The sequence below is a fragment of the Podospora anserina genome, chromosome 4 (assembly GCF_000226545.1).
Source record: "Podospora anserina S mat+ genomic DNA chromosome 4, supercontig 4".
Classification (NCBI taxonomy): domain Eukaryota; kingdom Fungi; phylum Ascomycota; class Sordariomycetes; order Sordariales; family Podosporaceae; genus Podospora; species Podospora anserina.
This window is the reverse complement of record NW_001914850.1, coordinates 240,257-264,475: the sequence shown is the minus strand read 5'-3', so window position 1 is coordinate 264,475 and position 24,219 is coordinate 240,257. Positions and strand designations below refer to the sequence as shown.

The window sequence follows — 24,219 nt, the reverse complement described above, 5'->3', positions numbered from 1 at the left end:
TTGATGCCAGCGGGGGGATTTTGTATTTCTTCTTACCTGTTAGGCTCCAGCCACGATCCATCCAAAGTGTCATTCACTCACCCACCCCCCGCATTAATCAATGTCGTTCCTTGACACTATCGTCGAATATCTTCATCATTGCCGGCCTCTAGGTAATTGCCTTGTCGCAGAAGGGCAGTGAGTAGCGTTCCCGTCTAACCCCTTTCCGAAACCAAAACTGCTGATCTTCATCGCCAAACCCGTCGCCATCGGGTGTTTCACCCCCCATAGTCTCTAAACATCTCTGAGCCCGCGGCTATTCGCCATCCCTGTCTCTACTAGGTACCGACCGGTACGTGCGTACGGCATATCGACTCGTGCCATGCCCTCTCTATGATCTTGTCGCGATTAGCTGCCTGTGTCACTCTGACAAAGCAGGAAATCATAAACAGCTCAGGCAGAACCTTGGACCATGCAGCCAAGAGTCTGCCATGAGAGGCTATCCAAAGCCGCATAAGCAAGGTGCGCCCAGACGCCGCATAACCAATCCACGCCTGCAGGGGAGCCTTTTAGAGAAGGGGAGGGTGCACCAAGCGAGCTGGACCGAACCACGGGACTAGTTCCTCGCGTCTTGTGTGGATCGTGGGTCCAATGATGCCATTGCCTCGGATTACGTGGGTGACTGTAGTGTGTATGTACTCGGGGTACGGAAGTAGATTGGGTGATAGCGACGCCGCTGATTTGTTGCAAGCTGAGGAGGGCGACACAAGCGCTGATACTTTTATCATGCGGTACTCGCTCGTATGAGCAAGTCGTATCGGCCCAACCAGTCACCATGACGGTTCCACTAGCTAGACCTATCATTTTGGCGATGTACATGACGCCACCAATATATAGCCCGACAAGCTGCATCTCGCGCGCCATTGGGCTTTGATGGCTCCCGTTGATATCACATCCATCCGCTCTCCTCCTTTTCGTCGCGCTCGCAAAACACCACTGGCATAATAACAACACAACAAGACAAAAACACTTGATGCTGGGATCCGACACCAGCCGGAGTCGGACTACGACACTACAGTTCCATCATCAGCTTGGTCAGGACCCAGAGGATTGGACCAAAAGCCCGAAACGCGCAAGCTTCGCCAGCAGGGGCAGGGGCGTGGTAGTACTCGCCCCTTGAGTGGAGATGGGAAAGTCCGGTGATGAGCTGTGGCGCCACAGAACTGACTCGGTGCCACCAGAACAAAAGATTGATTTCTAGGAGGCAACGAAAAGGGACCATATCAGCAAACTTTGTTGAGATATCTGGAAGCTCTAGCGGACGGTGAGACGACTAGCCGGCTGTTGAGTCGGGTATAACGTAAACCCGGCATGCATCATCCATTCATCCCCAACATGGTGAAGCTGAGAGCCCGAGATGCACCGACTATGCACGCACGCCAATAAGTGGATTAATCGGTGCCCAATGGTGATAGTATATTTACTAAGATCTCGATGAGCCAGTCAGACACGATTGTACGAGTATCTGATCAATGATTACTGATTTTCTCGGTCCCGCGTAATTCCCACTTCCCTTCGCATCTGACATTTGCAGGATGTCAGAAAATGCCACCATCGATGACTGAGATACACATACTGAATCTCGGCGACCTTGGCAACAAACCCCTCCGATTTTGTAAGGAAGATCAAGAGAACGTTGCGTCCCCCCCGTTATTGTTCGGAGGCACTGTTCGCTTGGGGCAACTGTCTCGAACATCTGGCATGCAGCGCTTCGGGTAGGGTACCAGCTTTGGGGCAACACGAGGTTTCGAAAAAAAAAATCCGGAAATAGGGGTCCGACTACGAATGCTTGTACGAGAACAAGCCACACCCGCCACCTTTGAACCACCAATTACGGCATGTTTACCACATGTGCTCACAGGGAGAGCTTGGAAGCATATCTGACACACCGAGGCAGGGGTTGCACTACCGGGATTAACAGTTTCATCGGTAAACGTCAAAGGAAGGAAACGTGGAAAATCCTTGACAGGGATGCTGCTTCTTGCGAGGGGGGAAAAAGATTGTGTAAAATTGTACGTACAACTCGGCTGCTTCCGCGGATGGGTTTTGGCATCACATGCCATGCTGGCGACGCGCGAGATTTCTTCATTCATCTACGCCTTTAACATTGTATCAAGACTGGATTCCAGCTCGATGCACAATCAGATTCCACTTCCTCTTGATCATACCTACCTAAGAGAATAGAATTAACCATCACTACATATAACCTCCAACTCAAACCCACGATCAACCTCAATCCGGATCTGTGTCACAAGCATAGAATCCCCATATCAATCCAGCCATAACCAAGACACCCCCTGCGCCACCCCTATTCTGAAAGGAGAGATTTTGTGCTCACTTCGGGCATATTCACAGTGCTTGGTCGCACAGTGAGACCAGCCAACACAACGTCACAATTTGACACCAACAACACACACAAAAAACGAAACCTAATACAATAAAAGTGGAACAAAACATGCCAGTACCTCAGGGAGAACCAACCCATCTCTTGATAGGCTCACGTGCGACCCAAGAGGATGGATAGATGCGTGTAAACGCCGCCAGTTGAGACTGTATCTGCTATACCCGAGCCACCAAAACGTGTGCAGCTGCCATTCTTCTTCTCGCAGTAGGTCCACACCCTGGGCTTGGGGCCAACCGCAGGGATCACACGATCTCGATGATGTTAGTCCGAAAGGAGGCATATGATTCGACAGCTACTACAGCATATGTCGTTGGTGATTGCGCCATCGCTGTTACGCCTGCTAGCCCATTGTCGTTATCATTATCCCCCGAGTCTGTCCGGATTTTATAGATGATATATCCCGTCCGTTTGCCTTCCTGCATCTGAGCTGGCATAAACATAGCAACTCAAAGAAAAACCCCCCAGTCCAGTCCGGACCGCGAAGCCAAGGGCTGTTGGTTCCAACACACCGAGTCAGAGACCGCTATCATTCAAGCAAAGACCTTCTTCTGCCCCCCTCTTCTTGGCTCAAAAGCCAATATTCGATCTTATGCTCGGGCACTTGGCAGCAGCAACTTGTTGATTGTAAGACTTGTGTTGGTTCAACCCTTACCTTACCGCTGGAAAGACAAATTTCATGCAGCACAGCACGAGCGGGCTATTGTAACACCAACTCTCACACATACAAAGCGTGGCTGTGGCCCAACAACTGCCGGAGTTGGGGTTATCTCCTCTGGGTAGGGGTTTTCGTCCGCAGGCCGCACGGAGGTACGCACACGAAGAATGAACGGTCGGGAGCCGAGTCGGTGTCAAGTTGGGGTGCTGGCATTCTTAAAGACGGCAAACCCGTTTGATGAGGGTATATTATGATGCGCTTGTTGGTCGTTTCGTTTGTCGGTTTACTTGCAGCTTGTAACTCACACGATACGGGACTGGAATGAAAGCGTAGCACCAACACCATCATCTGTTTGTTTTGCTCCCGTTCTGGAAAGCGATCCCCTCGCACAACAACATTGAACATTTGCTGTCTGTATGCGTAGTACACGAGGCCGAGTCCTTCTGATCTCACAAAAACACAGAAGATACTGGTTGGTGTGATGCGGGCACAGGGGGGGGGGTTGAGTTTCACAAGGTCCGAACCCTTTCAATACTGATAATAATGTCGCTTGGCGGGATTGATCGATCCGAGCAGGCCAGTGCGATGAGCCGATAGAACTCGGGTGTAGAAGATGGAAGTATAGATACTCGATGGAGATAGCATGGGCCGAAGAAACTCGGATGATGGCTACAAGATTGGGAAAAGTCCGAGGTTGTACCCTGTATTCTTGGTTTCTAGATGTGCATGTGGGGGGGGACATTATCCTTTACTCTAAGGCGTCTGCAGAGGTTTGTGTGTGGACAGGGTGTAACATATCTGCAGGTGAGGTGCCGTCATTGGGTTATCATCCAAAGTCATATAACTGCCGCCTATCCGCATATCTATGGTAGATATGATGATATGGTTCTGGGTGGGTTCTGCATATACCTACCCTATGATGTGTTGTGCGTGCGGGCGGAGTGAGTGGCAGTTTGATGTGATGCATCATCATTATGCTGGGGGTCTTGAGTCATCGTTTTTTGATGCACTTCTTCAGCTTGTGCATACTGCCGATGGAAGAGCCTGGGATCCAAAGTATGCCTGCTTAGTTTATTGAGTTTCCTTGCAGACCGCATTCCATTCTCGGCAAGCGTTACTTCTCCCCAAAAAAAGGCAGCATCGCGGTCGGGGCGAAGTAATAATCAACTCGCCATGTACCTCCGCACCGAAAAGAAAAAAGACAAGGTTTCAGCCGATAAACCAAGGCACCAAACGTTCAAACCTACCTGCCTAATCGTAGACGTCGCTCGACTCAAAGTAGCCACTGCAGCAAAGTCCGGTAGCTCGGCCCGGAACGGCCGAGCTAGATTATAACACTCCAGTCCCCCGCCATCTACTAATTTACGGTTCCTCTCATGGTGGCGTTTGTCTACCAACGATCAAAGTACCTTACTACACTACACAGAGTTTTTTTTTTTTCTTCTTTCTGGGAGATTCTATTCCATAAGTCCAGCCACCCGAAACAGTGCGAAAGCACACCGTCACTTTTTGACATGTGGCTGGCTGGCTGGCTGGCTAGAACCCTAACGCAGTGCATCGGTCTTTTCGTATCTGGGACACACCGCATCATATTGATATCAGATTTCCCACCCCAAACCCCAATTTTTCCTGACCCTTAAATCCCGCAACTGAACAGAAAACAGCAAAAAAATATACGATAAGCATTGGCCGGGGAGAGATTGGCCACTATCACATGGACAATTAAACAGCCAATTACAGCGGTGACAGCTCAGCTTGATGCAGCTATAGGTTGAACTGATGACTTGCCGGCCGCGCACACGCGGATCGAAGAAAACAAAAATGTTTTGAGGTTTACAGTATTCTAGTTGGTCTGTGGAGGGGAAAACGTGACCAATGTGATATGCAAGACGGAGCCATTCATTTGGGGGGGAGATTTGGAGCGCGCGCGAGTGACTGTTTCTATCTGGTCTGGTCCACATGTTCTCCTCATGCAGGTGGGTAGGTGTTGGAGGCGCCATCATCACGGGGAGTCATGGCGTTGATAATAATAATCTTCTTGTTCCTGGGCAAAGCGATATCTTTTGGATATCTAGAAGATGTCAGCGGTCATGGGAAAGGGAAGGTGAAGATGATGACCTGGCCCAAAGGAGCTGGCCACATAGACCACCCCCGACGGGAACTTTGTTCACGGAATCCTTCGAGACCGGAGGAAGGAGGAGAGACAGGGACAGGGCATGAGGCCATAGTCGGGACGCGCTAGGCCGGACTAGGGCAATGTTGGAGATTCCGTTGGCGTCTTTTTTTTTCTTTTGCGTTCTTGCGACTCGTCCGGAGAGTCCGCCGGCGGCGCCCGACAGGAGGCCGAGACCAGGACTCACAAATACCCGCCCCCTCCTCCTCTCGGATCATATCTTCACGATTGTATCGACAAAAACAAATCAGGGAAGCTGCTATTTCGGGATTCGGATATACCGTAGCATTTCTCGACTCCGTAGTTGGCAGTGGTCTAGTCAGCACCAGCCAAAATCTCTGCTAGCGTCGACTTGGGTAATCAATGCTCCCAAAATCGGCTTTTTGTTTAGCGCTTTTTGTAATCGTGTCATCTTCCTTTTTTTTTCGCTGCTAGCCAAGACCTTGGTGTCATCCACACCAACCACCCGCATCCATGTCTACCCAGACTGGCGGCGCTGAACTTGTGGAAGGAGGGAGGACGTGGGCTGAGGATTGAAACGTTGGGATGTTGTCTAACTGAATTTGGGGGCCGCGGAGTCAAAGGCATTGGTCTTGGTATTCGATAGATTCTTTTTCCAGCTCTCCAGCCGTTGGGTCATTGCGATCTTGTTCAAATTGACAGCACGCACACAGTGCGGCAATCTCATATCTATCTGGACAAGGTCACCATGTGGCAATATGACCCAAGAAATTATCAAAAGCCCATGTGTACGATCCGTTGTACAGTCTGGGTTACCATCGTGTAGCTAGAGCAGCAGAGCTTGACCCCCCCCCCAGTTGGATGCCGACAACCGAATGGGGTTTGCTTGGCGATATTTAAAAATCATGAATTGTTCTTCTTGAGTGGTGGGAGTTGCAAGCCAGCCGAAGCCGGGGTCCGAACTGGCGAACATGAACATGGACGATGCATTTTGGCTCGCGATCCTTCTCTTTCCGGAAATTAACACATGCAACCTTGACGGTGAGCTAGGGTGACAAGGACTGGAGGCTTGCACACGTTTCTTGCAGTTCCCATGTTTCGGGTGTTATTCCCGAACTGGGGTTGAAGTGATTGGGAATAGCGTCATCTTTTCCAGAATACGGGACTGGATGGGGTCATATCGTGATTCATGTGTGTATAGGTAGTGTTGCGGGTTTGGTTGTAAGCAATTGGCATGATTCTGATCATTGCTGATATGGGGATCAGTCATGATCGGTCATCTTACTTGGCTCGATGGACATTGGCTGCGTGGTATCGGGATTATAGACACGTAAAAGACATACAGATTGTTCAATCCAATCTGTACCCATCCGGGGCAAACTTTCTACAGCCTGACGTGCGAGAATACGCCCCCCCACGGGGCACACGACCCCCCTGTGGTAGGGGTCTCCTGCAAGGCGGCCACAATCATCATCAAATGTTCTTCTTATGGCTGGATTGGGATATACGCATTGCCGCAATGATAATGCGATCGCGGTAAGTTTTTTCCACTCGGCGGTGCTGTCGGTGTGTGGCACTGCTTCCAGGTATACATGCCGGCAGCATTAGAGATCAAAAAAAGAATGGGGCAATCTAGTGTCACTTGCTGGAGTCTTGATAGGTCGATTGGGGAGGGATTATGCGAGACCGAGAAATCGGAGAAGGAGAAGGTGTGCGGCGCATTCTACGTGGCCAAGGGTTTGTTGCAGCATGGCATCACCTCAGGATGTCAGCTTCCGGGCCTAGATAGATGGTGGAGTGTACGGAGTACGCGCTTCCTTTTGTGGACTCTGGTGGGGGGGTGGGGGGGGCATCTTACCCTTCCCATATGGAGTAAAGGTGGATGATAACTCGGACTTTTCTCTTTTTCTTATTCCTGCCTGGACGACTTGGTGCTTATGTGGTGATGGGCGCTTTGTTTTGCTCTTGTTTCGCATGTGATGGCATGCTACATTCCTACGCCCGTCTCGATGCTGTTTCTAGTTTCATTCTCGACAATCAATCTCTGCCCTTTGTTGTACCTCGTCCGATGTCGTGTTGTCTTTGGTCAAATCGAAATTTGTGTACAGAGTGATTGCCCCTCGACATTTCAGGTAGCACAGGCTGCGCCGCAGTTGTCACAGATAGAGTACACGAGCGGACTCATTCGCACACGCACAGGATGTGTGTTTACGTGCATAGTGGCTTCATAGGTCCCTGTTTCTCACAGAGTGGTTCCACGAGACGTCCACAAGGTTCCAGCCAGAACTCCGTGTAGGTCCAAATCCATCCCAGTCCGAGTTTGGGTCCTGAGTTCAGGTCCTAGCCAAGACGTTAGGAGACGGATGGATTTACATGCCGTGTTACCCACCCGTCCAACCAACCACCCACTTTCATCTGTAACCTGCTGCAGAAGGAACGGGCCTGGCTGTCTTTCTACACTCTGGGCGGTCTTGGTCGTAAAGCACTGCATCAACTATTGAATGTGGAGGTCATAAGTCCGATGCATAGCGACACTGGTATCGGGCACGAGGCAGAGTGCGTCAACAGCTGTCACGGAGAAGAGCCTTGGTCTTGTGCAATGTCCCTGATAGGATATGGTTTATGTGATGATATGCAATGCAACATGACGGAAACACGATATACGCCGGATCGTCGCCCCCTTCTTTGATTGGTTTCTGTTGTGACTGTACTGGCAACTCATCAGCGGCGGCGGCCCGAGAGTACGCCCTCGATATTATACGCAATTATATCGGGGGAGCACAGTTTCTACATCTACCCTACTACAGGGCGCGGGTTGACTGTGGTCCTTTGAGATGAATGCAGACTTCGGCGGCTGAAGGGCAGATCGATTCGGCTCTCTCGTCCGAGTCTGACGCAGTCGGATGATGGTGACTTAAGGGGGTTAAAAGCAAGAAAAAAAAAGACTGTTTGGGAATTGGCAAGATAAGAGCTAGATGGTGTGATTGCTGACCCTTGTAGTAATAGACGGTGTGACATGCGGAACCCATAACCCGGCTATAGTAGCACATGTGACAGTGTTGGCTGGCATTCATGTTAGCCGTCGGTGTTTAGTGCTGATTCCGATCGTCTAGGCACCCATGGAGTTGTGTACCTAGGCAGCGAGAGGGGTGTCGAATGTCGATTTAATACACCCCTGCAGTTTGATCATGGCTCATCATTACATGTACCAATAGCTATTTAGGGACGGTATGGACGATTCAACAAAAGAGCGCGGAAACAAAGTTAGCACTGTTGACTTCAAGAGCTAATGTCACATCAACAACAAAGCAGCTTTTTGGTATGATGTGCAGATTCGGAAAGGCAGTATGTATGAGTTATTGTGAGCACGGTGGGTTATTCACGACATTGAGTCCAAAGATGCTAGTATTTGATTGACTTGGGCACGAGGCGACTGCCACAACGTCTCACAGATCCAACTCAGATGCAGAAAGAGCAAACGTCGTCTACTGCCGTCTCAGCGAGAATGGATGCGCTTCAATGATACTTGGCGATGAGATGCTCTTGTCAATGTTGTGGTTACCCCTTTTTACCCCTGAACCAAAGGTCCTCCTCAAAGTTGTGTCAGCCTCGGGGACTTGATTTTGAATCTTGAAGACGAGAGAACAATGAAGTTTGCCCTCCTTTTGTTCAGACTTGCAACAGTGTTAGTGTTGTGGCTGGCTACCTAAGTAGCATAAAGACACCTGCCGCGTTATGTTTCTTTGTTTGCTCTGGGCAGAGAGACTTTGTCAACCCTGGGGGACTTGTGAACCCCCGATTTTTCATTGTGGTGATTCTGACTCTGACCTCAAGAAACAAAACAGCTGGACTCAGACTTCAGGTCATCCTTTGCGTTTTTGAACATACTGTAAGCTTGCTGGTATCTGTTTCCCACCAGTCTCTCCCTCGTGATAGTTCAAAAAGTCCAACGAACCTTTTTCAGCATCACACGATGGGTCCTAAAGGAGCAGGAAGAAAAACGACGCCTCTTCCCACGCCAACATGGAATTTCGCCAAGGTTGCCAGTGAGGTCGAAGAGTCGGGCAACACCACGAACTCGCCTCTCAAGTACCACACTGGCGGTATAAATGACGTGAAGCACGACTTGCTCGCCCTTAAGAAGGGCGAGGTATACTCACGAGACGAGTTCTACAACCGAGTCAAGGCCTGGTACAAGGCGGAGATCGACCGTGTCCTCTTGCTGGAAGACCACAAGAGGGTATTGTACCAATTGTTGAATCACATCTTGCGAGTAGCGCAGTAATGCTGACGGGCGAACGTGGCACCAGACGCGCGAAGAAAATCCCGGGACAAGAGTCTATTGCGGTCTCTCAGAACCAGACGGCGTAGACTGTCTGCTACCTCCACGCTCGAGCAAAGATAAAGTTCAAGCCCCAACGCGAGTCCAACCCTCCAGGGCAGCAAAGCGCAAAGTAGCTCCCACTACTGCTGCCCCAGCCACCAAGAAGCGAGCCATTGGCGGAAAGAAAAAGGAGGACCAGTTACAGTACTTCCCCTTGGTGGGAGGTGATTACGAACTTGACTCGTACGATCGGTAAGTTGTAACCTGAAAGGCACCTTTGCAATTCTTCACCAGTTTCTACTAACTCTGTGTCATGTAACAGGGAGCGCGCCATCGTCCGCCGTGATGGATTCTTCAAAAACGCCCCCGACAACGACGTATCCATCTTCATTCTCCGCGTCTCGCGCTACATCGCCAGCGAAACCGCCCTGATCCACACGAGCGGCTACATCCGCAGGCGAAAGGCAGGGAATCTCCGCTGCGCCTTGGACTCCGCTCTCAAGAGAAAAAAGTACAAGTTGCCAAAAGAAAGCAAATTCCTATCCGCGGCGGTGGTGCTCCCTGACGAGGACTGGGTTGACGAGGACCAGTGGGGGCCACGTCTCCCACCTTTTCCAAATGCAGGGAAGACCTACCTCGTGGAAGAGTTCTTGGAGGCCAGTAAGTCCACCGCTGGAAGTCCGGTCCCGGAGGCCGAGATGGAGATTAGTCCTACGCTGGGGAAGTGGCCGTCTTCTGGTGAGACGCGTGGAGGCAGCCGGAGAAGGAAATCTGTAGACCTTAGGTTGTGGTGTCCGACCGAAGAGGTTGGTCAAGCGAGGGAGAAGAGGGAGAAGGAGTTGAAGAGTAATCCGAAGAGGGCGATATTGGAGAAGCTGGAGAGGGATTGCACGGTGAGTGTGGGTGGGTTGAAATTTGCGATTGATTTGTGTGAGTCTGAGATGGGGAGTGAGGATGGGGCGAGGTTTGTGATGTTGTAGTGTTTCGCCATCAATCTTCTTGGGTGTATCATTGTTGGTTCTGTAACTCGTGGATACTATTAAAAAGGACAAAAAAAAACAGTACAAGTTTTGCTTCAAACTATCCTACCTTACCCCTTGTTACCATCCCTCCTACCTATCTCCCCAACAACTACCCCCCCTTTAAACCCTCCCAGCACCAAGCCTCAACCCAATAGGCCTCAACCCCAAATCAATGCTAATCCCCCCAGCCCTATCCCCCGGCCGTCCAATATCCCTAAGGATGCTGCTCAACCTCACCCGTCCACTAGTATAATCATTAACAACCTTGTCAATCGTCCCCGTAACCCTCAACACCTCCCTCCAAGTCCCCGTCTCGAGCCCACCATCAACGCGGTCATCAATCGTCTTGGCCAACTACCCCCATAGCGTCAGCAAATATCCAAACACCCCCAACTGTCCCTCAAGAAGCTACTACTCACTTCATAAACCGCATCCCCCCACCTCTCCAACCCCCGTCCCACCTTGCTCCCAACGTTGGAGAACAACCGTCCAAATCTACTCTCATCGCCAATACGCTCACTCAGCTCTTTGGCCCGGTCAAACAGATCGCTGATAGCCTTGTCGATATTGCGGGCGTCACGGCCGATGTACGTTGGCTCGCGGCCGCGGCGGTCCTCGTCGATGATGGAGTTGCGGTCCGAGGTGGCGGTGGAGGCGAGGTCTTCGAGGCCGTCGACTACGGTTGCGAAGGGGCCGCGTTCGTTGTCTTTGAGGGAGGTTAGTAAGGGCTAAGGGAAAAGGGAAAAGACTGGGTAACATACCCCTGAACTGAACGGCGGCGCGAGTGGAGAGGTCACGGGCAGCCGGGATGAGGTCCCGGGTGGAGCGGGTGAGGAGCTCGAGGTTGCGGATGACTTCTGAGGCCGGGAGGCGGGCTGCTTCGGCCGGGGCGGCGACGGCGGCGAGGCAAGGGGTTGTGGAGAGTCCGAGGGCTAGGAGGGAGAGGAGTTGCATTTTGGGCAGGACAGTACGGTGAAGAGAGAGAGTGGTGTACGGGGTGAGAAGGTGAGAGGAAGGGAATGATCGACGAGAGGGTGGATTTATACCATTGTAAAAGGGACTTCGTTGTTTTGAAGAGAGAGGGTTGACATGATTGGAACGGAGAATAAAATGATCATGTCTTAGGTTTTCGTCGGGTTGTAGAGACGGTGGAATTTGGTTCCTGGGTTGAACGGACAAAGGCTGGAATGTGGACGGCACATGGCGGTAAGATTCACGATCATGGCCGCAATCGACGGGAGGAAAGGTCCGAGACTAGCATGAGGGAGAGGTAAAAATAGAGGTTCCCAGAGTGCCTGTTTCTTCTAACTATCTGTAAATGCAGACATAATATGGAGGGCCAGTTACAGCCCCGATAGTCGCAGGGCCGTCTACACAATGATCCAAATGCCTCCTAAATTACATAATGCCCAGCTGCTGTCCTCTAAAGACTCGAGTCTCATAGACACCAAGAAGACCTTGGCTTCCCTTGGCTCCCTCCCAATCCACCCTCCTCCGAATTCCATCTGACAACCAGAATAAGCCCGGACTTGTCAGGACTTCGTCTGTCCGGAGCACAACTCCCTATCCACTCAGAAACTTCCCCATGGAATGTCCGGAATACCCCTAGAGAGGTAATCACCGCCTCCCACCCACAGTCCCAGCTCTCATCGGCGCCGGCCCCGCCCCCCTCACATCCTTCCCGCTCGGCGTCAAAAGCATCGCAATCCCCAAAGGAATCGGCAAAAAGAACGGCAAAGGGTTATACGGACTAGCCATCATAGTAACCGCATAAGTCTGGTTAATCTGCGTCTTTGTCGCCTGATCCACCTGCTGGGTTATCGGCGGTCTCCCCCCTACCCCTCCTCCACCGCCATCCCTCCGCCCATGATTTTGTTGCTGTGCTGAAGGACGAAGATTGTGCCGTTGTGGTTGGGGCTGGTAGGTTGGTCCAGAGGGGCGACGGGTATGGGTTGGTGCCGAGGGTCTCCGTGGGGGGGTGTTACTGGACTGCTGTTGTTGAGAAGCGGAAGAGCGCCGGTTGTGCCCGTCTGGTGCTGAAGGGCGCCGGCTGGAGGCAAATTGGCCGATCGACTCCCCTCCTAGAGAGGGACGTCGCCTATGGCCTGTGGTGGTTTCTGTGGCGTTAGAGGGCCTTCGGTTGAGGGATTGGGCTGTTTGGAGAGGTCGGGGGGCTGCGGAAGAGCGGAGGTCGGTTCGCTCTTTTAGGTTGGAGGAGTACGGTGTTGAGCGGGAGCCGGCGGAGGATGGAATGGGTGAGAGGGGTGCTCTGGGGTCGATGCGTTCCCTGGCTGATGACGAGTAGGGGGTTGACCTTGACGTCTGTTCCTGTTGAGGTTGAGATGACTGGGTTCCAGCTGTAGTGTTTGAACGCTTGAGGTCTAATGGTTGGGGCGCAAGCTTGCTCCTGGGGACTCTGGGGAAGGCAGAGCTCCCTGGACGGGGATTGGTAGAGTTTGATCTGCGCGGGATTGTAGACATGTTCACGGCAATGGAAGATTTAATGTGGAAATTGAGTGATGTGATTCAAACATGAAAAGACGGAAATAGTAGATAGTTGCTGTTATTTATGATTGGGGGCTTCAGGATGAGCTTGATGGCTCACTGGGCGATGGCAATGTGGCAGAAGCATATCGTTCGATGGGAGCTTGAAGCGATTCAGGGGCAGTTTCAACACCCCTGGAAGCACGAGCAAACGTACGATGCAAGAACTCCTGTGCCTGGAAATGACACTCACCAGCAGTGACTGTGGTGATTCTGGTTGTCTCTTTAAACCAGATTTGAAGGAACCGCCATTTTGGAATAGCTTCTATAGCTGCACTGAATCTATTTACTCGTCAGCGTCTCTTCTGGTGCCATTTGAAGTTTTGGGGCGCCTTGACCACCTCGAAAATCAGATGGATCTGTGACATGGCCATGGATCCGACACGGCGCTCGGCCTTCCTGACTTGGGTCCAATGACAGTTCGTGTGCCGCGGCATGAACGGCCATCAGTTTAACATTCCGACCCCGAAAGGTGCCGGAACCATGACGAATGGAAACCGGTGGCGACCGAATCGGAACGGACGACCCACCCCCGGCGGTTTGCGGCATTGTGGACCTCCCGCACGTACCACAGCGTCGTGGGGGGACCCGAACCATGACGGCGTTCGCCGCCGTGAATGAGTGAATGATTGGCGCGCGTAAGGCCGTGACCCCGCGGAAACCTCTTAAAAACGCTCGATCAGCTGAATCACCATCTCCTTTGGCTACTCACCACAGATACACTAGCGGTGGGATGACTGGCGTTGACTGGATGAAGTTCACGCACAAATATCGCAGACAGGGTCACTTTTGGTGGGGGATGACGCAGCTGATCGGCCCTGGTGGACCGTGGCACAGTGACCCCGCACTTTCAACTTACAAGTGTACGTCAAAGGGTTCACGCGTGAGAGGTTGAGAAAGCCTAGAATCTTTCATTGTCAGGGTCTTGTAATGGTTCGCTATTTGTTCACCCAGTCCCGGTGCTAGTTTGGAATCGGTAAATAACCCGTTCGGAAGACAAGCGTTGTAGTCTGCCCCAGGAACATTGTGATCTGCCGTACCCCGCTGTTAGGGCGAGCGACCATATCACACAGCAATCTCTAACAGTTAGACGGTGACCTCAACGCCAACGTCCAACGCCAGAGCTCGCCTCAACATTCCATTCTCAGTATCTACCTATCTTTTTTGCCTTAATCAATTCCCGTTCCAATTTGTCATGGTCATCCAATAGCACTCTGCCCATCTGACGCCTGGTGGTCTGGTCACCAACAAATCTAGGTTGCCAAGGGGGTGGACCACGTCTCTAGCGCTCCCCAAACAGCTGCATCCCGCACAAAAGACGCACGCCATGATCCGCAGAACCGGCACAAACCACGCATTAGGTGGCATCCGGTTTTTTTTTTTGCCATCGTATCTGCTGTGTTGCCTGCGTGCCTGCCTATTTCTCTTGTCCCCCAATCCGCCAGATCTCGGTGTATAAATACCCGCTTGATCTCCCCTCATCTCTCCCTCTTATTCCATCATCAGCTTCCAATCCTCTCACACTCATCAATACAAAACCAACAATCAACTCTTAACCAACAAACCCCAAACAACTATCAAAATGGGTGGCTCTTGCAACTGCTCCGGCTCCGCCTCTAGCTGCTCTTGCGGCTCTGACTGTATGTCACACCACTCCATCACGAACGACCTCTCCTCTCCTGTCTTTCACATTATTAACAACTCACCTATAGGCTCCTGCTCTGGATGCAAATAAGTTATTCCCTCACTCACACAACACACACACACATACACAACACAAATTTTGCACGATACCCCTTTTTTCACACTCTCTTCAATCAACACACTTTGTTGCCAGCATGGCATAGGATATCTTGGGTCGGTCGGTCTGTTAGTCGGTTAGGGTTATGATGGGGACACAATCATGAGAATAACACAACTACTTTCCTTTTGACACGCTTTGTCTTAGAAGTGAATAACTTTGTGGAAACCATTTTCCCCATTTTCTGCCCTCCCGTGAAGTGTACATTAGCTCCAGTTTGCAGTTAGGGTTATGTGTGACACTGCTCACATCCTCCACCCACCTCTCCTTCTCGCCTTCCAACATCCCACAAATGCAAACATTTTCCCATATTTATACTCGACAGTCCAATCGCGCGAGAGATCTCAAACTTTTCATCTTTCCCAATGACGCACTAAAAGCGAGCACCAACAACCCCTCACATCTCACATCCGGCCCCACCACCGACCGACCCGACCGGCCGGGCACGGTCCAAGCCCGGCCCCCAAACCAACAACAAACCACCCGTCCCTTCGACCAAGGAGTTGAGTTGGTCCTGCAAAGTCCACCACCACCAGCAACATCAATGTTTGCTTCTCTCCCTCGGAAATTTCCCATTGGTCGCTTTCTCGGACTCCACAAAACCATTCTGTTTTTCCTTCCAGCCCGCCCAGACGACGACCGCAAATTGACCACAGCTTGTTTTGAGTGACGAGATCTACTGTACATGTCCGTTCCCCCTTGCCTATTCCCAAGACCAGGATCAAATGTAAGCTTAACAGAAAGCTGACGCCGAAAAATCCCATTGCTCCAAGGAGCCCGCCTCCTTCGGTGGCCAAACCCGACAACCTCACATCTGATACCAGACCAAAAGTTCGCATAATAACCCAAAACATCCATCCACACGGGGACGGGAAGGATTTCCAAGATTTGTATACAAAGCCACCTTTTATAAGTGATACATGGCCCCCCCAAGTCCGAACCCGTGTTCACATGGGTGTTCTTGTCCCCCTCTCTTTGCTTTCTCACTCTTGACGAACAGTTTGACGACGGGAGCAGCTAGCAAGCGATATACAACACACTTCCGGGAAAGAATGCAACATAACTGAGGATCTCCATCGAAAAGCAACCGCAGTCGCAGCAGGCAGCAAATGAAGACCGGTCGATTGCTACTCTCAGTTACTGTGGGCGTGATAGCACGAGTTGATGTAGTAGCGACGGTGGTGAGGGGGAGGGCGGTGGATGTAAGTCTTCGTGTGATCCGACGCTCATGGCATTCATCAACTAACAACCCCAGCCCGCTATCCCACCAAGCAACCTCCCCCACGAACCCATCCACCACCTGTCTCCCCGACAAGACCAAGAACCAGAACCCCCGCGAAGAACGACAATAATAACAGCCCGCACCACCATCACCACCCGCCTGTCCTCCCGAACCCCATCCCCTTCCTCCACAACCGAAGATGACGATACGACAAAAACCGATGACACTCAAACAACCACCAGCGCGGTAGAAACCTCAACAACACTCAGCGCAACAGAAACCACCTCCCCCGCCGCCAGCGCCTCCCCCTCCGCAACCGAATCACCCCTTCCCCCTTCAGAAGAGGGAAGCGGTCTATCCCCCGGCACAGCAGCCGGGATAGCAGCCGGGGCAGTCGCAGCCGTCGCTCTCATCGCCCTCATCATCTTCCTCCTCTGGCGCAAGAAAAAAGGCGGGATCCGCGGTGCAGTCGTCACGGCTGATTACCCTGACACGATGAACATGGTTGACAATACCAAGCCGCAGCAATACCCTGAACCGACCCTTCCAGGTGATCTCAGCAGTAGGAACGGTTCTGCCACAAACGATGACCCCTTCTTTCACAAAGACGAGTACGCATTCGCTGCCGCGGGCGCGAGGAGGCAGTCGAGTTTCTCTCCGTCGCAGGTTGGTGTAGCGGTGGGTGGGAGTCCGGGGGGGCAGGGGCAGGGGCAGTATTGGGGGTACCAACGGGAAGGGCAGCAGCAGTATGGGGCTTACCTACCCCCCCTACCAACACAAGAACAACAGAAGTTTGCGATGGTAGGATCGCCGGGTCAAGAGCAGCAGCAGCAGCAGCAGCAGCACATTGCCTTTGCCCAGACTTCACCCGGCCAACCCCAGCAGCAGTTTGCTTATGCCCCGAATCAGGGATACTACCAACAGCAGCAGCAGCAGTACATCCCCTCCTCTCAAGGCGGTGACCTCGGCGCACACGGCGTGCCCTACCGCCCAGTAAGCGCCTTCACAGCTTATCCTTCCCCAGGGCACCCGATCCTCCCGGTGTCGCCCCTGACGCCCCACCGGCAGTCGCTCGGTATGGCCTCACAGGCATCACCGTATTATCCGCCGCACCCATCACAGCCATCCCGACCACCACAGGGCCCAGAAAATGTTGCGAGCCCGAATCTACCCAACTTCATGATACCCGGGGGCATCAAGTCGAGAGCGATGAGTTTCAGCGCCTCACAGCCGCAGTATGAAGGGGAAGCAAGGCAAGAATGGGCAGCACCACCACCACCAGTACCAGCAATGCCCACAGCCGTGGCTCTGACCTCACCCCCTCTCTCTCCCCTAAGGAGAAACCCTGTATAGAACCTTTGTAACAACAGAACAGTCGCGTAAATAAAAGTTGTCCTCGTTCAAGTTGCCGTGATCAGTTGTCCGGTGATGTCAATGCGATGCTGCCGAACAAGCTCAAGGATCCCAATTCATATCGAACAACCCCGCCATCCACGCCTCCGGATCCTCGGCATGAAACAACGGCAAGTTCAGCTCATTCGCGTTCCCCGCATCCAGGTACTGTTCCACCGAGCTCGAATGATGCCCCCCGCCGTTCAGATCCACCCCGTCAATCGCCGCCAGCTCCGCCACCCACCCGCTCTTCATTGTCCGCAGCATCATGTTAAACTTGGTGAACCCATCCTCCTCGATCGTCGGGCCCGAGTCTAGCCTTCTTTTGGCGGAGAGCTCCTCAAAGCCTAGCTTGAGCTGGTCGCAGATCCGTAGCAGATCGAGCTTGTTGCGGACGGCGCGGCGGTCCCAGGCGGGGTCGTCGAGGACGGAGAGCCGGTAGAGGGAGAGGAGGCAGTGGGCCATGTGGCACCAGTAGCTGAACGTCATGCCGATGTAGACGTATGACGGGATGGAGAAGTGGCGGTCGAACCAGTCTTTGATGGCGTTGAGGCAGGCCTCCATGGCGGCGTAGCGCTGGAGGTCGGGGACGGTGGTGGTTGGGGAGATACGGGGCTTGGCAACGGCGGCTTCGTGGATGGCGAGCTCGGTGTAGGAGATGTGGCTGAGGATTGTGTCTGCCATGGTATTATTAGCATTTGCAGTCCTAAATGAAGAGAGAGACGAGGGGGGTAGACTGTACCGTTTTGTTGCAAATGACTGGGGAGCTGGGTCTTGATGTTGGTAAGCTGAGTGTGGAGGGCCGAAAGATAGTACGAAGGTGGCGCATTGTCTCTTGACTGTGATGTGGCCCTGTTGAGCTGCTCGACGATGAGTTGAATCTTGACCTGAGCAACCAAAAGATCGTCCCCTTCCCACTCGTGCCGCTGGGTAAGGAACTGTAAGCTTTCTTCCATGTGAGACGTCCAGGTTAGGGCGTCCAGCCTCTTTAGGGAATGAGATATCTGAGATGTGAGCAGGAAACACGCCAGCACGGCTCGTCGTTCCTCCATCGTCTTTTCTCTTGGTGGAGGGTGGAAGGCTGTCTTCAAACACGCTGAAATGTACGGCTCACTAGGAACTTTGTTCAAGCCAAGATCAAATACTAATGATTTTGCGAGCGATGCCAGAAGTGAAAGGATGGGTTTTTCCCGCTTTATGTGATAATGAGTCCTGCATCTGGGTCAGCACCTTGCCCAGTCAGGTCAGACAGACAACAATCTCACCAGCCCATGATGACCAAGAGGCCAAAAAGAAGGTCTAAGCTCTTCTCATGTTCCATGACCATCTTCTGGGCAATGAACTTCTTGATTGACTCGCTCATCACAAGACGTCGATCCACGTTCTTGGAGGTGACAGTCATGATGCTGAACCACAAAAAGGGATATGTTTTTCGAAGCCGTTCCTCCGTCATGTTGGATGGCAGGTATACAAATGGGAGGAAGATCAACATATACTTTCTGAACGTCACCAGTCCATCAGCAGCCTCGAATGGACTTGGCTGATAGGTGCAATACGGGATGGCTGGCGGCTCGACCGGCGGGGGGGTTGGTGAGCGCGGTCCCACATCCTGAGGCTCAAATACGCTGCCAAGGAGAGTACCGCGAGTGACAGGCGTTGGACGGCCTTTTCCATGAGCCGGATGACAATCTGGTAGCTGGGGAGGCAAAACAGCAACTGGCACCGGATGTGATGAATGATCACCCGCAACACTGGCCGCCGAACGAGCACTTGGTGCCGGTGTGCTAGAAGCAACAGACGACTCACCCGGAGAAGGAGCCGTGCCACCCGGTCCGGCCTGATGACGGAGAAGAGATACAAGGTCCTCTAGCTTAGCCTCAAGCTGGGCGGCACGGGAGACATGGGTACGCTTGCCATTTCTCTTCCTGACCGAGACCGATGGGATGCACTCTTTCCGTAACCGATGACATCTGGTTCCATGTCAGCGTCCAAGCAATGGATGGAGCAATGTGTCAACGAAATAGAGGGGACCCCATGGGGAACTGCAAGTGGAACGACGATCACCGAAGCCAACGGCGGAGTTGAGCCTCGTCCGGACCTGTAACCCGGACCCGGTGCTCCGGGACACGGAGCCGCCAACCTGGGACGGGATAGGCGCCGTGGGGAAATGCGGGCAACCGCATACCATCATGCACACCTAGGTGGGGACTTGACCCGTCCCGGCACGGCGGTTTCAGGCTGTTTTGAGCAGGTGACCAATCCCGTTCCTGTCTGTCCAACGGTCGTATGCTTATAGGATTGAAAGAGTACAAACAGAAGACGTTGAATAAACAGTAGGAGGCAGTTGAGCCATCACAACTCGGCCGAAAGTCCTCTCGGCCATTATTAGAGTGAAAACGGTGTTGGCCTACCTCTCACAGTCGGCACCGCCGGTCCGGTAGATACACCTGCACTTCGCCCTCGCACAGTTTGTGCAAGCCCTGCCGTACGGGGCCGGCATCCCATTGACCGAGCCGTTAGTTGTCGTCGTTGAGGAGGACGATGCTGTCTCCATGATGTTGGAGGAACACTCTCGGAAGGGTTAGGGTTGAACGTTCAAGACGTTGGCTGCTCAAAAAGGGGCACGCAAACCGAAAGGAGACGGGCACGGTTTCCGGCCGGAATACCGGTTTCCGATATCCCACACGGTTGAGAGAGAGCGCCAATCTGAACGAGGAAAACTAGCAACGTTGAGAGAAGGAGAGTAAAAGAGTGACAATGGATTCAGCAGCCGGAATGGGTGGTATCGGAGCGCATTGGAGGAGGATTCGTGGCCATGTTGAATGAATGGGATCTCGATGCAAACTTGCCCGGTGAGCTCGGAAGTCGGGAAATCTCGATTTGTCCGAACTCCGCTCCACATGCCTGTGGAGCCGAAGCTTCCATTCCGGATCGCCCGGAACGGAGTGGTATTGGCAGGGTTAGGGTTTGTGTTGTTGATCTCCACTTTTGACGACACTCTTGGTTCCGGCCGAATTGCTGCCAGGTTGTTGTAGGATGAGATACTTGATGTGATGCGATAAATTCGGCCGCCGTATGTCCTGTTGCTCCTGTGTGGTTTGAATCAGCGAAAGAGACCCAATGTGCTGTGGATTCTCCGTGGTTGGCTTGTCGTTGCGATGACCCTCACGCTTACTTGCTAAGGAAAGGCGTCATCCATGGATGCGTACAAGCACTCCATGCGGTGTTGTAGGGCTGAATGATCGGCCACTACGCACGTTGCTACATGCGATGAAGTTTCGTGTTGAAGCTCATGGCCCACGCGTTAAGCAAAAGTGGAAGGAGCAACTGGCGCTGCAGCCCTTACACTGAAGGCCGAAAATGACGGCGATTCCGCCCTGCTCCAGCCCAGGTGACCTACCACCCTACAGTAGTTGCAATGGCACCTCCGTCGGCGAGTGATATGGATCTATGTCTCTGTAGACGCGACTGGTTGAGTTGTTACTTAACAGTCCTCAGTACAACAACTGCCCTTTCGACCTAGTCGACTTTCTCGATGCACTTTTTTGACTTGGCTTCAAATACGACAAATTTATTTTTGCCCGAACTTGGTAAGCCTCCATGTAAAGACGACTGACAACAACAGCATCATCATCATCCTACTACTCCTGCTCGTGTGAATCGCCGCCATTGCGATGGAGAGAAGGTCGCTTTCCCATCGCCGTCTGCCTTCAGATCCAGAACTCGATAGATTCCCCGGGCCTTCAAGAGCTGCGACAAGAAGCGATGGCCCCTCAAGTCAGCCAAGTCCCTCGAATGAGTTCACCGTGCCCAAGACTACCGAGCCCGAATATGTCGAAGGATTCAAGCTGGCCGCCTTGCTGGCCTCTGTCACAGTAGTTGTCTTTCTGATGATGCTTGATACCTCCATCCTCGCCACTGCAGTGAGTACCGCTATCAAAGCGCCCCTTTTCTCCAAGATACAGGTCGCTAATCTGTCGGAAACAGATACCTCGCATTACGGATGAGTTCAAATCCCTTGAAGACGTCGGATGGTATGCCGCCATCTACCAACTCGCCAGCGCCGCCCTTCAACCCCTCACAGGCAAGATTTACCAGAAGTTCAGCACCCAATGGACCTTCATCACCTTCTTCGCGATCTTCGAGATTGGTTCTGCCATCTGCGGCGCCTCAGTCGCCTCCTGGATGCTCATCACTGGTCGCGCTATCGCCGGGATCGGGGGGGCGGGCCTCATCAACGGAGCTCTCACCATCCTCGGAACATCAGTACCCATGAGTCGGCGGCCAACATACACCGGAATCATGATGGGCTTCTCGCAGCTTGGCATCATTGCTGGTCCCCTCGTCGGTGGAGCCTTTACCTCTTACGTTTCCTGGCGCTGGTGCTTCTATATCAACCTCCCAATCGGCGCTCTCGTCATCGTTGCGCTCTCCTTTGTCCACATCCCAGACGCCTTCCAGAAACGGCGCGCTATGGACGTCCTTCGTCGCATCTACATCGAGCTCGACCTCCTCGGATTCGCACTGCTAGCACCCGCAGCTGTCCAGCTGATGCTAGCGCTGTCATGGGGCGGTGACAAATACCCATGGAACTCCCCCATCATCATTGGCCTCTTCTCCGGAGCTGGCGCAACGACGATAGTCTTCCTCATCTGGGACTGGTACCTCGGCGACGTAGCCCTCGTCCCACTCTCCCTCGTTACCCAACGACAAGTCTGGACCAGCGCCATCACAAACTGCTTCCTCCTCTTCATCGTCTACGTCGCGAGTTTCTTTTTGCCAATATACTTCCAAGCCGTCCACGGCGCAACCCCCATCATGTCAGGCGTGTACGTCATGGCCAGCATCGTCAGCCAGCTCATCCTAGCCGTCATCGTCGGTCCGCTTGGTAAGTCCCTTCCCTCCCCTTTCTCCCCACTCCCCAAAGCTAACCGTCGCCCTCCCCTCACCAGTTCAAAAAACGGGCTATGTAATCCCCTACACCATCTTCTCCGCCTCCGTCGGCGCCGTCTCCAACGGTCTCTGCTCAACCTTCTCCCCCACCACGCCTCCAGTGCAGTACATCCTCTACCAAATCCTCGGCGGCATCGGCCGCGGCGCGGGAATGCAGATGCCCCTCCTAGCAATCCAAGCCATCCTCCCGCCGCAGGACATAGCAATGGGGACGTGCATCCTGGTCTTTGTCCAAAACCTCGGTATCTCCATCCTCCTTGCTGGAGCTAACACCATATTTGGGGAAACCCTTCAAAATGAACTATCCCAAGCAGTTCCGTACAGCAGGGAGATCCTCCAAGCGGGCGCGACGAGATTTAGGGAGGTGGTCAAAGAGGGGGATTTGGATGTTGTGTTGGAGGCTTGGTCGAGGAGTATAGGTAAGGTGTTTTACATGGCTGCTGCGGCGGGAGGGGTGGCGGTTTTTACGGCTTTGGGGATGGGGTGGGTTGATATTAGGAAGGATAAGGCTGGTGGGAGGGGGAGGGGAGCTGAAGGTGATCTGGAGGATGACTAGGAGGGTCCGCCGGTGATTCCAGAGGTGGATGTCGATGAGGAGGGGTATGAGCTGTCGGAGATTGTGCTTGAGGGGGCGAGCAGGAGGGTGTCCAAGGTGGGGAATGATTCGGTGTTGAGGAGTGCGTTTGGAAAGTAGGAGAGGAGGGTTGGAAATGGATGGACTGCTTGGGTTATCTTTCCAGGAAAGGAGCTTGGTTGATAGCATGCCGTTGGGGTCTTAAGAATCTGTGTTTGGAGTCTTGGGGAATGGCAAGGAGTCGAGGATGAGATACCCGGATGGGGTTCAGGTGCTTTTGTTCGGGCGGTCCTGTCATTTTCCTTATAGATATCTAGATGACGGTAACACACCACAGAAATGAAAGTAATCAGGTAATTGTACAACGACATGAAGATAGGAAAATGGCTCTTTGACCTGTCATCTACCATACATTCAAGGTTATTGACGGAACGCTATTGCAGGTCACCAGCAGCATCGAACACGCGACTTCAAGTTTGACAACGACAATCATTCCTGCAAGAGCTCTTCCAGTCGTCCATCAATCGTCATCAACATCATACATCAGTCATCCATTGCCAAAAGCCCAACAAAAGTAAATAGCATCCATCTCCAATAAACGATAACCATCTCCCAACGCCAACAACCATCACCAAAACCATCAACATCTCTTCCCCATCTCCCAGCTTCTGATCGCCAAGAGGACAGTGAAAAAATTGGTAGCGTCTCTTTGAGTAGCGTGTCATCCTTAGTGCAGGGGCCATGCTAATCTTCTCTGTATCGTTTCAAATTGACCAAATGCCCCGAAGGGCGAGGAAAGAAAAGAAGAAACCGATCAAAATCTGGCTGGGTGGCCGAGATTAAATATCCCTTCCCAAAATGGCCTGTGCACGCTTGCAAATCTAGGAGCGTGTGTGAAATGTCTGTGCTTTCTCGGCCCACATAGTGGGGCTGGTGAATGGTATGGTGGTGTGGCGGGTGGGTGGAAGTCTGTGGCTGTGGTTGGCGGCGGCAGGCAGCGTCATCGCATTGGCGGACAGTTGAAGGTTGGAGATAAGGGAGCGCAATCGCATCGCATCGCGTAGACGCCAGGAACGAATATCACAGCAAACCCCGACGGGGGGAAACCAACAATATCAGGCCAACCAAGCTCGACGAACAAACTGATGATATAGC

The 24,219-nt window shown here is 52.7% G+C and overlaps 6 protein-coding genes across 6 annotated transcripts, besides 3 other annotated features; 3 read left to right on the top strand and 3 right to left on the bottom strand.

Annotated features, from left to right (window-relative positions):
• Positions 1-9,205: 9,205 nt before the first annotated feature.
• On the top strand, positions 9,206-10,536 carry PODANS_4_3513 (uncharacterized protein; the record flags this gene model as incomplete). Its single annotated transcript, XM_001905779.1, has 3 exons — positions 9,206-9,472; positions 9,543-9,808; positions 9,879-10,536. The coding sequence occupies 3 exons, from the start codon at positions 9,206-9,208 to the stop codon at positions 10,534-10,536; spliced, it is 1,191 nt and encodes a 396-aa protein (XP_001905814.1).
• A 162-nt stretch (positions 10,537-10,698) lies between these two features.
• PODANS_4_3514 (uncharacterized protein) lies at positions 10,699-11,532 on the bottom strand (the record flags this gene model as incomplete). Its single annotated transcript, XM_001905778.1, has 3 exons — positions 10,699-10,932; positions 10,998-11,284; positions 11,340-11,532. 3 exons carry the CDS (start codon positions 11,530-11,532, stop codon positions 10,699-10,701), a joined length of 714 nt encoding a protein of 237 aa, XP_001905813.1.
• Positions 11,533-12,195: 663 nt separating this feature from the next.
• On the bottom strand, positions 12,196-13,059 carry PODANS_4_3516 (uncharacterized protein; the record flags this gene model as incomplete). The annotated part of the gene is made up of 1 exon (XM_001905777.1): positions 12,196-13,059. One exon carries the CDS (start codon positions 13,057-13,059, stop codon positions 12,196-12,198), a length of 864 nt encoding a protein of 287 aa, XP_001905812.1.
• A 1,645-nt stretch (positions 13,060-14,704) lies between these two features.
• Positions 14,705-14,762: a sequence feature (Short protein (PODANS_4_3517, CAP66476.1) was converted to a misc_feature.).
• Positions 14,763-14,834: 72 nt separating this feature from the next.
• Positions 14,835-14,857: a sequence feature (Short protein (PODANS_4_3517, CAP66476.1) was converted to a misc_feature.).
• Positions 14,858-16,032: 1,175 nt separating this feature from the next.
• On the top strand, positions 16,033-17,498 carry PODANS_4_3519 (uncharacterized protein; the record flags this gene model as incomplete). The annotated part of the gene is made up of 2 exons (XM_001905775.1): positions 16,033-16,125; positions 16,179-17,498. The coding sequence occupies 2 exons, from the start codon at positions 16,033-16,035 to the stop codon at positions 17,496-17,498; spliced, it is 1,413 nt and encodes a 470-aa protein (XP_001905810.1).
• Positions 17,499-17,600: 102 nt separating this feature from the next.
• On the bottom strand, positions 17,601-20,091 carry PODANS_4_3520 (uncharacterized protein; the record flags this gene model as incomplete). Its single annotated transcript, XM_001905774.1, has 4 exons — positions 17,601-18,214; positions 18,280-18,749; positions 18,803-19,507; positions 19,949-20,091. 4 exons carry the CDS (start codon positions 20,089-20,091, stop codon positions 17,601-17,603), a joined length of 1,932 nt encoding a protein of 643 aa, XP_001905809.1.
• A 1,120-nt stretch (positions 20,092-21,211) lies between these two features.
• Positions 21,212-23,046, top strand: PODANS_4_3530 (uncharacterized protein; the record flags this gene model as incomplete). Its single annotated transcript, XM_001905773.1, has 3 exons — positions 21,212-21,460; positions 21,525-22,425; positions 22,490-23,046. 3 exons carry the CDS (start codon positions 21,212-21,214, stop codon positions 23,044-23,046), a joined length of 1,707 nt encoding a protein of 568 aa, XP_001905808.1.
• A 708-nt stretch (positions 23,047-23,754) lies between these two features.
• Positions 23,755-23,855: a sequence feature (Similar to U6 spliceosomal RNA (RFAM RF00026) (Erpin+Blast+Yass: E=7.1e-07);~snRNA).
• Between the last annotated feature and the right edge of the window lie 364 nt (positions 23,856-24,219).